This window comes from Pleurodeles waltl, chromosome 2_1, assembly GCF_031143425.1.
Source record: "Pleurodeles waltl isolate 20211129_DDA chromosome 2_1, aPleWal1.hap1.20221129, whole genome shotgun sequence".
Taxonomy (NCBI): Eukaryota; Metazoa; Chordata; class Amphibia; order Caudata; family Salamandridae; genus Pleurodeles; species Pleurodeles waltl.
In genome coordinates this window covers 129982414-129996912 of record NC_090438.1, presented here as the reverse complement: position 1 = coordinate 129996912, position 14499 = coordinate 129982414, and the positions used below count along the sequence as shown (strand labels likewise).

Genomic DNA, 14499 nt, shown 5'->3' with positions numbered 1-14499 from the left:
GTCCCAAAAGTGGCGGATATACCACCTACCGTATTACGAGTCCATTATATCCTATGGAACTCGTAATACGGTAGGTGGTATATCCGCCACTTTTGGGACGGTTTAACACCGTCCTCCAAAGTTAGAATCAGGCCCTATATGTGTAGCAGTCTACAGAATTAACCACTTGTCAGGATGGCATATAAAGAAATGTCATAAGCAATGATGTGTTAGACATGAATATTCTACTGAGGTGATGCCGGCACACAGTTCTGGAATATATTGTTCTACAACTAACTGATCTGTGTCTGATACCTACTCTATATCACATGCTGTGTAATGTATTAGTGTATATAAATTTGTGATAATGTATAGGTCCTCAATGTCATAGGTTTCAATAAAATGGAATTTTAAAAAAACGAGGTGACCAGAGATATTAGCTTTATACTTTCTATTGTGAGTTTGATATCTTATAGCGAACTATGCTTTGTATGATGAATTTCTGACAAGCTGCTCTCCTCCATACGTTGATACTTGATCATTTATATACAAAATTAAATCATAGCAGAAATGGGAAGCCATTTCTGAGCCTAATTTCTACTGCAGAAAAAAAGGAGTCCTGGTTTTAATGCTATAAATGGAGGCAATCTGGAATGTATGAAAGTTTCTCCACAGAGCTGAGTCCAAGATTTAGAAGCGGAATATATAGAATGGTTACTATCTGAACATGTAAGGTATTTCAAGGGTCATGATTCAAGTAGAACACACAATTTAATAGACACTTAGCTATAAAGGTTTTTTATGCGCTTTAACAAACAAACACATCAAGAAACAAAGACAAACATCTACAACAATGATACCTACTTTCAGTCCTGGAAATCCAGGGAAGCCGGGTGGACCCTGAAAAGAAATTCAAGAACTACTCAATATGGATTCTAACACTCCTTGAATACCGGTCAGTCATTGCAGATCAGCCCTGAAAAGTCCCCAACTGTTCAATGAAGAATGCTTGGCTAGTTCCCACATTAAAGGTAAAATAAAACTCAAGTCCATGGATTGGTCAGTCTTAAAAAAGGTCAGGCACTGATCTCTTGGGGGAATAGTACAAGTATGCATTTATTTGCCAAAACAATGCTAGTCATACAAGATGGAAATACCAATAATTAGCACCCTCTGCAATCTAGAATACTGAAACTTGTTCTGCCAGTCCTAAGGCTTACAATGCAGACGTTACTATTGTTTGCCTGTATTCTATGAATTCGCAAAGTGAGCAGCAGTGATCACAAACGGACACAGCTTTTGGGGAAGTGTTTATGCATACAAAGGGAGTGAATGGTGCTAATAGCCTTATTACTCCAGATTATGTTGATTACCTACAGGTCTCAATTGATTTTTTTACACTTTTTCTGCTTCCAAAGTTTTTGCTTAGACCCATCATTTTTGGGAGGACAATTAGCAACTGTTAAGGCTCTTTGCAGAAGACAGTGCCTAATAATTGTTTAACTATTACTCTAATATATGCCACTGGCCGAGTAGATAAGCCAGAGCTATACTTTTTCCTTATCTTAAAGAAGATTTGGAAAAAGGTGGGAATTGTGAGAAAAAAAGAATTATGTAATACTCACTTGTAAACCTGGCAGTCCAAAAGGTCCGACAAATCCTTGTGGACCCGGTGAACCTTGTGGCCCCTGCATGAAACAGACATCAACAATTCACTATAAAAGAACACTTCTTAAATAATGAAAGCAAACCAGAAATGTCATCCAGACAAGTACTATCAATTAACACTCTCTTTTTGTACAATTGAAACAAAGTTAAAAAATCAGAAAGCAAGTGAATGTGAAGATTTTCCTATCTCTTGTGAATCTTGTAAACTTATTAGGATGCATAGGGAGTACATTTTACTTCTTAGAAACAGATTTCCTATTGTGATATTTTGCATCATAGATGGGATTGAACTTCACTTTCGATAACCAAATCAACTTAAACAGACTTGTTTATCTGTTAAAGGGGGCTAACATATCAAATTACAAAAATCATCATACTATGTCTTAATTGCTAGATATTTTCATGAATGTTGTGATCCAACTTAACTCAATCATTAAGTTTGTCATTTAATAAGGTCAATTGCCTTTGCAAGCTAAAAGGAGGACTGAAGATGTTTATGGTGTTGGAAATGGGATTGTAGAAACAATCTTCAAGTGGAGAAGAGTGAGAAGTCCACACTGTAGTGGGATAAAGGTCTATTTCTATATCTATTGAGCATTTGTTTGTATTCCTGCAGGCATCACAGGAGTTAATTACCCTCCCCTGGCTTATAGGTGTGAGTCAAAGGCGGGGTTGCATAACAAAGAGAGGATAATTAACAGCTGTTGCTGACATGCAGGTAAAGGCAATAATGATAATAGCTCCCCCTCAAAATATTTGGGAGCGCTGTGGAAGCATGAGCTCTTACCTGAAGAGAGTGTAACAAAAATGGCTCTATTTGTCCTTGAGCACTCCCTCAGCCTTTTCATTAGCAGCCTCTTAACACATGGCAGTCAGGGCTGCACCCGTTGATTTTTCTGACAGAGACGGCCAATCAGCCAAAAAAGCAGAAACATGTTTGTTTACATTTTCAGAGTTTTTGGGGGTAAGTAAGCAGTTTTTTCCTATTTCTACAGTTAGGATACAGTTTCTGCTGCAGGACCCACAGCGCACGCGAGGGCGACTGGAAGATATCAGACGCTTCTTTTCCGGCGCTGAACCAATTCCTGTAGCCTGCAATCAGAGCATTAAGGTTGGCTGGCAAGCTCCCTGCATTCCACCCAGGGTGCTAATATTTCACACAGAGGATTATTTTTTCTTTTTAACTAAAAATTGTCATCCATCAAACCATCAAACCATAAAATATTAAGTGATAATGATTTGGGTTTGAAGAACAACAACTTATTTTATTAAGTGAAGGGATGTTAAGATACCAAAATTGATCTTCTCCCTTTGGCTTATTTAAGAGGTTTAACAAAATTCATCCTGAAGCAGGGAATTTTCTTCCTGAAACGTATTAAGGGTTATTTTACTCAATCCTAAGCTAAACCTCCTGTAAATAAAACAAACAAAAATAATCTTCTTTCATGAACTACTGCATCATAAATGAAGTTCCCTCCATCACAGTGTGTACTTTTCACTTCAGGGAAATGATGCCCAAAAATGTTTTTACAATTTTTTTATTTAAGTGTGATTTGGGTGTCTGGGCGGAGCACTTAAATATACCAACGTATTATTTATGGAAAGCTTGAGAGAGGGGTGAAAAGAAGGACTGATAACAAGGGTGCTTACATGTTTTATGCAGTAAACAAACGTCTAAGGCCCTCGTTATGAATGGCAAAGCAAAATGGGCTGGATTTTCACATCCCCGGAATTACTGATACAGGCGTACCTATAACTCCCGGGCGGGGAAAATCCAACATATTGCAAGTTGGACCCTGACATACTACTAAGAAATAAAGAATTGCTCGGGAAAATCTGTAACACTGGTTCTAACTCCCCTGGCAATTCCACACTTTTCCCCATACCTTAACACAGATTTCAGCTGTTTTCAGCAGCCGAGATCGCCCTGTGAAAATAAAGAGATTCGTGATACTGCCACAGATGTCATTGTTACAAAGCTGTTTCTGACTCCATCGGAATTAACCGGCCATTCATACTGAGGGCCTTATATGCTTGCAATCAGGAAGACTGTCTTGGAAATGTATCAGCAAGTTGCAAGTTTCCTTCTGCTGTAAGAAGTCATTCTTCCTAGCATGCAGTGGGCTGGCCAGAATAGTTCAATGTGTTATGCTGTTGAGCTGAAGACTTCATTGAGATCTGAGGACCTTAAATTAAGTTAATCCAAAATCAGTTAAATTCCAATGCGTGCCTGCATATATATTTTAAATTAAGCAAGTCGGGTATCTATAAAATAATATAATTACCCTTCAGTTCTAGTAAACTGGACAGACATGGAGTTTTTTTTTGTTAAATAGAGAAAAGGGAAAAGAGTAAACATTGCCATACAACATATTTAAATAGGGTCTGGCAATGCACAATACAGATTCAAGTAACTAGTGCAAAGGTCAAGTGAACCTGCACAGCAATGTACAGACAGAGATTCCAAAGATATTAATTTATTCAGCTGGGTTACAATTAAGCCATACTCTACTATTAACAAGCCAAAAGCGTGAAGTGAAGTGTCAAAACATTGCGTTTCAGTCTCAAGTTCATTAACTCCTGGTTATTTTCTGCAGAATATAACATCATCCCACGTTTTTATTTACTTTGCGGTCATCTGATTATGGCAGCCAAGTTAAAAAAGAGAGAAACAACTAGCACAAATAGGGCCAAATTCGAACAGTATATCATCATAAGGGAGGAAGCCTCTTGTACGAGGCATGGCAGAGCGTTCTAAGTAACATTTCATGGCGCACAGCATGTGGATGCAGTGTTCTGAATAATAACATAACTGTGACAAACAAAAACATCTGTGGTCTTAAGAAAATATGGAAATTAATTGCACTGAAAATATACTTACAATAATACCCTGCAAACCAGGCACTCCGACATCACCCTAAAATATACACAATAAGAACGAGAGTTTAAGGAAAAAAATGTATAAAAAAAAAAAGAAAACTAGTCTCAGTGCCCATCGTTCACCTGGCCAACTTTCACAATATAAATTGAATGGAAAGGCGCACACTTTGAATAAGCTGTCAACTATTTAAATAAAACAGAAAATGTATCTCAATGCTCATCTTTCACTTGGCAAGCTTTCTCAAAAGTAGCTGATCAGAAAAAAGGGGTTCACTTTTTCTAAGCTGCAAACTTTCATATCTTCCTCAGTCACTCCACCACAATTTCTTAGATGTAAACTTTTATATATTCTTCAGTCTATATTTCTCACCTACAAATATGCAAACTTTTATGACTTCTTCGTTGTTTGTCGCCCATCTACTGAGATTTAAACTTTCATATCTACTTCAGTCTTTGTCTCTTACGTTCAGATTTGTAAACTCTCATATCTACCATTGACTTTGTCCCTCGCCTTCTGATAAGTAAACTTCCATATCTACTTCAGTCTTTGTCCCTCACATTCTGAGATGTAAATGCTGATGTCTACTTCAGTCTTTGTCCCTCACCTGAGAGGCAACCTGTCATATCTACTTCAGTCTTTGTCCCTCACCTGAGAGGAAATCTGTCATAGCTACTTCAGTCTTTGTCCCTCACCTGAGATGTAATCTGTCATATTTACTTCAGTCTTTGTCCCTCACCTGAGAGGAAATCTGTCATAATTACTTCAGTCTTTGTCCCTCACCTGAGAGGAAATCTGTCATATCTACTTCAGTCTTTGTCCCTCACCTGAGAGGAAATCTGTCATATCTACTTCAGTCTTTGTCCCTCACCTGAGATGTAATCTGTCATATTTACTTCAGTCTTTGTCCCTCACCTGAGAGGAAATCTGTCATAATTACTTCAGTCTTTGTCCCTCACCTGAGATGTAATCTGTCATATTTACTTCAGTCTTCGTCCCTCACCTGAGAGGAAATCTGTCATAATTACTTCAGTCTTTGTCCCTCACCTGAGAGGAAATCTGTCATATCTACTTCAGTCTTTGTCCCTCACCTGAGAGGAAATCTGTCATATCTACTCCAGTCTTTGTCCCTCACCTGAGAGGAAATCTGTCATATCTACTTCAGTCTTTGTCCCTCACCTGAGAGGCAATCTGTCATATCTACTTCAGTCTTTGTCCCTCACCTGAGAGGCAATCTGTCATATCTACTTCAGTCTTTGTCCCTCACCAACTAAACTGCAATCTTCGATATCTATTTCAGTCCTTACCCCTCAACTACTGAGATGCACTCTCTCATTCCTGCGTCCGACTTTACTCCTCAACTACTGAGATGCAACCTTTCATATCTACCTCAGGTTTTGTCCCTTACCTTCTGAAATGTAAACTTTAATGTCTACTTCAGTTTTTGTCTCTCGCCAACTAGGATGCAAATTCATATCTACTTCACTAGTTCAGAATTTGTCCCTCACCTAGTCAGATGCAATCTCATATCTACTTCTGTCTTTGTCCCTCACCTACTAATCTGCAATCTTTCGTATCTATTTCAGTTGCTGTCCCTCAATAACTAAAATGCTAACTTTCATATCTACCCCAGTCTACGTCCCTCACCTTCTGAGTTCTAAAACTTTATGTTTCTTTTGTCTTTATCGCACACTTTCTGTGATGCAAACTTTTATGCTTTCTTCAGTTTAAGAAGGACTCATCAACGTGCACCCAAGGAGTCATATTAATTTCACAGTTTCTGAATCTCTGATTATTTTTTGCATTGCTAACTGAGTGCAAAGGCTACAGACTATTCAATCATGGGATTTTTTCCATGGGCTTATACCTGTGAAAGTGCTGGCTTGAATAGACGTGGCCTGTTTTTTAAGACTTGCACAGAGAGCAGCAATACTAGCCTAGCCTTCAGGCAACAACTACTAGCATTTGTTTTATATTATTGGGAACGTTTTCAGGTTTGGTTACCGTGTTCACAAGAGTAAATGACACATAGAAAGCCAGACCTGCTTTAGAACACAAGATCGGCCCTTCTAAGCTTGTGAGTCTGTTTATGACTTGAGAAACGACGAGTGTAAGGTACACGTGAAAACGTCACACCCAAGAATGCAATATAAGCCGTTCGGTTTGTGTGGAGCTATACAAGACGCTTCTCAGAAGCTGGACCCGGAATCAAGAGTGATTGGCATCATGCTATTTGTGTTACAGTATCAGAGCAGGGTAAACAAAAGAATAAAGTGTTGTATTGTGCACAACTGTTTTGCCAACACAGTTGTGCACAATACAACACTTTCTTCTTTTGGAGCTCGTTCAAAAAACCCAACCTGAGGCAGAACATGTAGCCTTGCCTCTGAACAGTAATTAAGCAGTGCCTATGAATACTAACTAAACATGACCTCACTTGTGTTGGGGAAATCTACCACTGTGTCCTGCTGCAGTTTAATGGCACATTTGCCAGGCTGCATTTTTTCAATCAATTAATTAGTAAATCTGTATGGCTCAAGGAGAATAATGAACTGAAATAATTTAATTAATATTATTCGCTAAATTAACAAATTGTAAGGGAATTAAGGTGAAGCACTCGCACACATTCAGGAGAATATTACCAGTCGCGAAGCTTGCCAGCCGCGCTGGTACCACTCCTTTCAGTACTGCAGTATGGAGGTTACAGCAGCTTTAGGTTGCACTTACTGGTTACCTCACTCACCCTTATCCACATTTACCCCGCCAAGCAAGTACAGCCATGGCAAAGACTTGTTAAGCCAATGGTTTAATCAAGTTCAAGACTGAGGTCTAGATGAAATGGTACCCCACTGTCCACACATTCCTGAGCATGGTGCTCATCTGCTTATCGTCAACTCATCTTTATTCTTTCTGCTAATAGTTAGTAGCTGCAATTCTAATTCGTTTACAGTTGTTGTTATTCATTCTTCTCTGGAGTCTGCAGCTGGAATCTTTAGTTCCTCTGCTTGCGCGAGCTCCAGAATCAGTAAGACAGATTTATAGGTATAAAGAGCTAGGGTGTTCCCAGGTACACCCAGACAGATTGGGAAAAGTGCTGTAAAGTACAAGTGGTTGAAGACATGAATGGAGGGGAGTGAGCCCAGTGTGGAAAGGCCTGAGGGAACAGAACATTATTTCTCTTGTAGATGGCAAAGAAATTGGAAAATCAGAATTAGGGTGCCTGAAGACAGTTTTTGCACAGATGTTGTGCACATAACATTGATTCGAAGTCAGTGGATGTGGTCAATGGAGATTTGGTGTACAGACAAAAGGGGTCCAGAGTATGGGGGGGTTCATTGATGATTTCAACCACAGTCTTGTACATGACTCTCTACACTGTTGGGGGCCAATAGGCCTGCTAAAGCACTGTCACCAGGATATCACCGCAGTAATTTGTAGTGTCTTGAAGCAGCTTATTTTGTTTTGTTTGTAAAACCATTGACACAGGGTTTAGCCACAAAGAAGCCTGGGGATTGCATGAACCATATTGTGAAGGTTCAAATACTAATAAAGGTTATGGTCATCTGAGCTGGGGGGTAAAGGCAATGGAGGCTGAACTGTGCGTGTTGCTAAGGCGTAGCTGCAATCAACATAAATCCTCTAGCCGCTGCAAAGATGGGAAGTAATGGGTGGCACTTCCACTGTGTGGTAGGAGGGGCAGCTAGATATTTTCCCTTTTCCTGGTCGGAAAAGATGATTATTGCTCATCTTCATAATACCCAATTTTATGCTGTATATGTATGTTCATTCGAAGACCAGGACTGGGCTGGGGGCGGGTCATGTGACATTAGCATGCTGTTGGAATTGTTAGTCTGTGTGTCATGGTATTTTGCCCTAAAGGCAATCGAAGGGATGCTGTGTATGCTGAAGGCTGCTAAAGCCATCTTCTGCTGCTTTTCACAGAACGAGGCAATCCATCATCAATGTGAGCCACAAGGCCCCCTCCAGATTGTTTGGCACAGCCTAATCTTGCTTTGAACCCAGCTACACTTGCATTTCCAGTATTGGAGCTTGCTGTGATTAGAGGTAATGGGTTTGTGAACTTTTATAAATGCTTGGAAGGCTCGTATCCTTACCATTAGCCTTTAGAATCGAGTCTTTGCACATTGTCCTCATTATGAGAAACCGAAGTACAAGGTGTTCATCACCTGTTGCTGATGATGCGGGATATGGTGACCGTGCTGGATAAATTATCTCTTATTTTCATTGATCCCTTGAGTGTGACATGGCCAAACAGCAGTTCCCCAGGCCGCCAACACTGAGGACCAACGGGAGGGACTATCCATTGCAGGCAAAGACCATGTCCATTGTTGTGTGACTAGGAAAGGGAACCTCTCCAAGCAATAAAGAACAGCGCGCAAGGCCTTATGGAAGTATATCTTGTTTTTGGAGCTGTTATCCTCGAGCTCGTCCTTACGCAGAAACACAAAGTATCCATTCTCAACACTTAAAGTTCACTGGATAACTTTTCATTGGCTCGCATACCCCACACTGACTGATGAACAGGGGCTTTGTTATGTGTCCACAGATAGGTCATGGAGATCATATACCTGCCCAGGCCTAAAATAGTGAGTGCAGAAAATAAAATGGATTAGATTTCTGCCTCAAAATCTGAGATAGGAATGTAAATTAAATACTCTAACGTTAATGCCCTCTATTTGCGTTGGTGTACAAATATGCATTCAAGCAAGAGACATTTATGCACCAGGCTTACATGGTGATTTCCAGTGCAAAAGTCCTAGGTTATGAGTTAAGCAGGAGGAGATGAGGTGTAACAGGGCTTCATCTGTGCACATCACCGTGGGAACAAGAGATATGCACAGATCAGTGCTCTCCACTCTCCTAGACAGCCCAGAAATGCAAGTTTGGTAACTGGATGTCATGCATGGGAACACAAAAATTGCACACATTTACTGCATCTTGCACACTCACAAATTCCTGTTTGTGAATCTGTTCATGCAACAATTGCACTTCTGTTTCCCAACTGCATGTGTGTGTAATGTACTAAAAATTTGTAAATCAGAGCCAGTGATTCAATTGTTCCCATTCTATTACTTTGGGAAGAAGTAGCATCACATTATGGCAAATGCCACCTCAGTGTGGCTACCTACGGTCACATGTGATAAAGTTTGAAACTGCGAGTTCCTAATTGGGAATCCATGTGAATCTCAATTAGGAAATCGCAATTTCAAATGTATGAAACTCTTTTGAGTTTCTTCTGCGATTCCCAGTGGGTCGCAAAAAGGACCCATGAATATTAATGAGGTACGTCACAATTTGCGACCCATTAGGACTCGCAGCCATCACAGGGATGGTGGCCTACTGGGGTCAGCAGACCACCATGTCTGTGATTGCTTTTAAATAATCTCTTTTTTTTATACGCAGCCCGTTTCTCTATACGAAAACGGGATGTGTTCAAAAAGAAAAAATGAAATGTTTAAGTTTCATTTTTTAAGAGTAGGCAGCGGTCGTGGGAATATTATCCCCACCATTCTCAAATGAGAAGGAGTCTCTTATGGACCCCTTACCATTTGCGTATAGGTTAGACCAACTTTCTATTGGCTGTAAACTGCAAATGTTTTGCGATCGTATTCCAGTCACAAAATATTTGTACATACCTTTCCAATTTGGTTTTGGGAAGGGACGCCTCAACACGCCCCTTCCTAATACCGAATGGCAAAACCCAAATTGCAATTCGGTAACAAGTTACCGAATTGCAATTTGAGCTTTGCACATCCAAAAAAGCATTTCCCTAGTCGCAAACGGGCCGATTCTGCGACTAGAAAAATGCTTTGTACATTTGCCCTTAATCGCTTCCATCCGGGATATACCACAATCTGGGACAACGGAGAAGTCTGCAAACTCTACCTATGTAGGAAATATCACAAATCTTTTCTGCTGAGACGTTGAGAGCACTGGACGATTGGAAGCAGGGTGTTGGCCGCAGAAGGGCAGCCAAGTTTAACAAGAACCTCTAATGCAAACATTTGACCATCTGCTGCCTCCAACTTGTGTTCCTGACATATACTCACGTTCCGCTTTACCTAGCTAAACAGACAGTGGAGAAAAAGTGTCATGCCTTGCATAAGAGACATCTTACAGATTAAAGGATAAAAGTAAAGAAAAACATCGCTTTATGAAAGAATTGACAAAATGTTAATTCTGCAATGAAGAGATTTCAACATGAGGTATCCAATATGTTGTCACTGTATTGGAATTTCGCGCTCCAACGCATCAGTATTTCACAATCATATTGGCTAATAAATTCCACTGTTTGATGGAAGCTTCAATGGTGATCTGTTCCCTAGCCTATAATTTTTGTGCCTCGATGTTTTAAAATGCAGCTTCTTTCAGGATAATCTGTGATTTATAGTGTCTGGCAGTAATCCAACAATATCCATCAAGAGAGGTATTCTCGTCTGACACTCAAATAAACAGTTTGATGTAATAAAGAAATTCTGACTGCTTGCTCGTCCCTAAGTGAAATAGGCTGGATGACAATAATCAGAAAAACATGAAAATACTTCAAAATGTAAAAAAAAAAATGTCAACCTACACTAGGCATTATAAAGTGCTGTGCCACTCTGATGGCACAAACGTCTTTTTTAAGCTACTGGGCATTGCCTGCATTCCACAACCGCATGCCAGGGATGGGCATCTCAAATATATGCTACATTATCATCCTCAGCCTTCATCTTTTTTTAATTGTTTGTGTAGGCAAAATAGGCCATTACTAAAATCTGTCATGCGACATCACAAACGTTCATAAAGATTAGTATTATGCACTCAGTGCACAAAAACGTCTATGCACCAAGATCAGATGTATTTGCCTGAAATACAAAACTCTGTGTGAACCTAACAGCATCATATTTAAAGTCACAGATAGAACTTTCGATTATAGTATTTCCATAGTCACAGGTTTTAGGTTTGTGTACAAACATTAATTGCACTCAAGCCATGGGTATGATGGTTGTGGGAAAATGCCCATTTTTGACACGTTCATCCATAATTTTTGCCTGGTGCATGATGCAATTATGACTAAAAGTGCACTGGCTTCCTGCTAACTAGGTCCTCGGTGACAGATCTCTTTCACTAAAATTGTACAATTGTTTCTCAGTTGGCAATACCTTTGGTTCCCCTATAAGTCCCTTAGTAAATGGTATCCCTGGTAACTAGGGCATGTGTACCAAAGAGGGTTCCCAAAGGCTGCACCATGTATTGTGCCACCCTCAGGGACCCCTCACCTAGCACATGCAGACTCCCATTGCAGGCTGTGTGTCTTGGTGCAGCTAAACGTGAATATACAAAATGGCACAGAGCCTGTGTGCCATGTCCCCTAACAATGAGTGCAATATATGTAAGACACCCATACAGCAGGCCTTACAGCCCTGAGGCAAGGTGTATTATATTGCGTGAGAGGACATATCTGCAGGAGCAACTATGCCCCTGCTATGACTTTGTCGATTCTTAGACATACTGAGTGAACAGGGAAGTAATTTAAAGTATACGTGTTGGACACTGTTCACTACAAGTTACCCAGCAACATGATGGCTTCACTGAAACTAGGGAATTCTGGTACCAAACATCTCATATTAATAAACCATCACTGATGACAGTGATGGATGTATTAATACATGCAGCCAGAGGGCATCTTAGAGGAGCCCACTGAAAACCTATCACCTACCTGTGTGGGGACTTAATAGTTTTAGCCAGCCTTCCACCCCCAGAAAAGAGTCTGGTCCCCTAGGGTGATAGCCAAATCCTGCTCTGGGAGAGGTGTTACACACTACCACTTAACAGGATGACCTGTAAATATGCATTCCAAGGTAGGGGACTTTAAACAAGCCCACCACCCTTGGTATGGAGATCTGACTTCACTGAAAGGAGAGTTGCAGACCCCCATTCCCATCTGGCACCTGGACAGGTGGGAAATTTAATATTCAGGGAGGTGTGTCCACCCCTCAGGTCAGTTCCACTGCTAGGGTGCACTGTCTCAGCAGACACAACTTTTAGAAATTTGCCATCTTGGTGTTGGCAGATTTAGGAACTCTGTGACAGGGTTATGCCCACTTCCCACAGGAAGTTGTCATATTGGGGGTGTACTGCCCACAGGGCTAAGTAGCCCATTGACTACTATCCTACACTGCCAGCAATGTCTCTAAATGCAGTATTTAGGGAAGCCCCTTGCACCAGGAAATCAGATTCCTGATGACCTATGAAGAATAACACTGATGAGCCGCAAAAGCAAAGGAAGAAGCACCTGATCTGGACCCAGCCCTGCCAGCCTGTCTGCTGCTCTTGCCGAAGTGCACCAAAGTTGTCTCATCCTCCAGCTGTTGTGTCTCCAAAGCCGGGGAGGACTGCTTGCCTTTTAAAAAGACCTGGGAACTCCTATGGAGCAGCGGAGTTGCTTCCCTGCATCTGCAGGCACCCCAGGACAAACTGCGAGGACCTGGACCACCAAAAACCTGACACCTGAAAGCACCACTACACTCGTGTGGCACAGCCTGAGTTGAAGTGGACCAATGGTGCCAGGCTGATGGCCCAGCCCTCCACAGACAAAGCCCACTTTGGACTTGCCTACTGTAGGCCCTCCGACGCCACCTGCAGCCTTTGCACGCAGGCCCCCTCAACCGCGAGTACTCTGGTGGGAAAAACCCGACACCTCAGGACACCTCTGCACCTGTCGCCTCTGGCCCGTGGAGAAGATGACTGAAGGTGTCCCCATGTTCCCAGGACATCTCAAGATTGGAACCCACTTGTTGGTTCCTCCCCGACTGCATCCCCAATCCTCACCTGCAATATCTTTTCGACTGGACAGATCACCATTTAGTAACGTTGGGCACCCAACACCATCCTACACCTCTGTACCTGGCTGCCCCACTGCTGCCCGGTGTGACCTGTTGGTGTGGTTCTGACCCTTGCCCAATACTTACCTTAAATCCAGGAGATTAGTCCCGCAAGTCGCTGTACTAGAACAGAATGCAGTACTTGTTTTTCTCTCTATAAGATAATATTGCAGCCTTTCATAAATTGCACTGTGTTGACTTTTCAAAACTGTAAAGATTTTTCATGCAAAATGTACTTACCTGAACATATTGATTCTGGTGCCTAAACATATATAAAGATACTTGTTATTTTTGTAAATTGCCATGGATCTACTTCTTGAGTCGAGTGTCTTATCTATTGACTGTGTGTGTATTTGCAGATGTCTAACACTCCTCTCTGACAAGGCTTAGGCTGCTCGACCTCACTACCCACTAAAAAGAGCACCATGGGATTACTAGGACAAGCCCCTGCCCACTGTTAAGGAAACCCCAGGACTCTTTGCACGATATATGTCATTTGATATATCATATAAAGAGCCAGCTTCAGTGGCCAGTAGAAATCTGTGAACAAACATACACATGGTCTTAATTTTATGGGTATCATGAAAATTACCATTGTTTTTTACCCCCAATGTGAAAACTGGTAGGAAAATGCAGCACTAAGTGTGAAAATTGAGGGTTGAACATTCCAAAATTGCCCAAGTTTGTAGAAGATTTATTTTCACAAGAGAAAATATTGTGGAGAAAGAAGTCAATTATATTTGATACACAAACTGCTACAACCAAAATAGAAGATTTTAGCAAGATGTAAATCACTTCTGATAGGAGGCAGCCTTACCTACAACTTCTCATGCACATATTCTTCTGAACACTATATCAGACTGAACTATCAAATACCCTATCTGCACATTCATGGTGACCTAAATAACTGCCTCGACAAACTAAAAATACCACAGCCAAAGAACATCATAAATGAGCTCAGAATCTACAATCTCCACCAACTGATAAAAGCTATTCACACCGCAGGACATACATTAAATGTCATTTTCAGCATTCAACACTCAACCAGCAATAACAGAACTGACACAGTCTCCTGGAGCGGTCACT

General features: G+C 41.1%; 1 protein-coding gene across 2 annotated transcripts in view; it reads right to left on the bottom strand.

Moving 5' to 3' along the window:
• COL4A6 (collagen type IV alpha 6 chain) overlaps positions 1–14499 on the bottom strand; it is an 823409-nt gene that overhangs the window by 453638 nt on the left and 355272 nt on the right. For both annotated transcript variants that reach the window (XM_069211616.1, XM_069211626.1), the window contains exons 9-11: positions 4529–4564; positions 1605–1667; positions 844–879 (exon numbers count right to left, since the gene is read on the bottom strand). In XM_069211616.1, coding sequence (XP_069067717.1) covers positions 844–879; positions 1605–1667; positions 4529–4564 — 135 coding nt within the window. The remainder of the gene's footprint in view (positions 1–843; positions 880–1604; positions 1668–4528; positions 4565–14499) is intronic.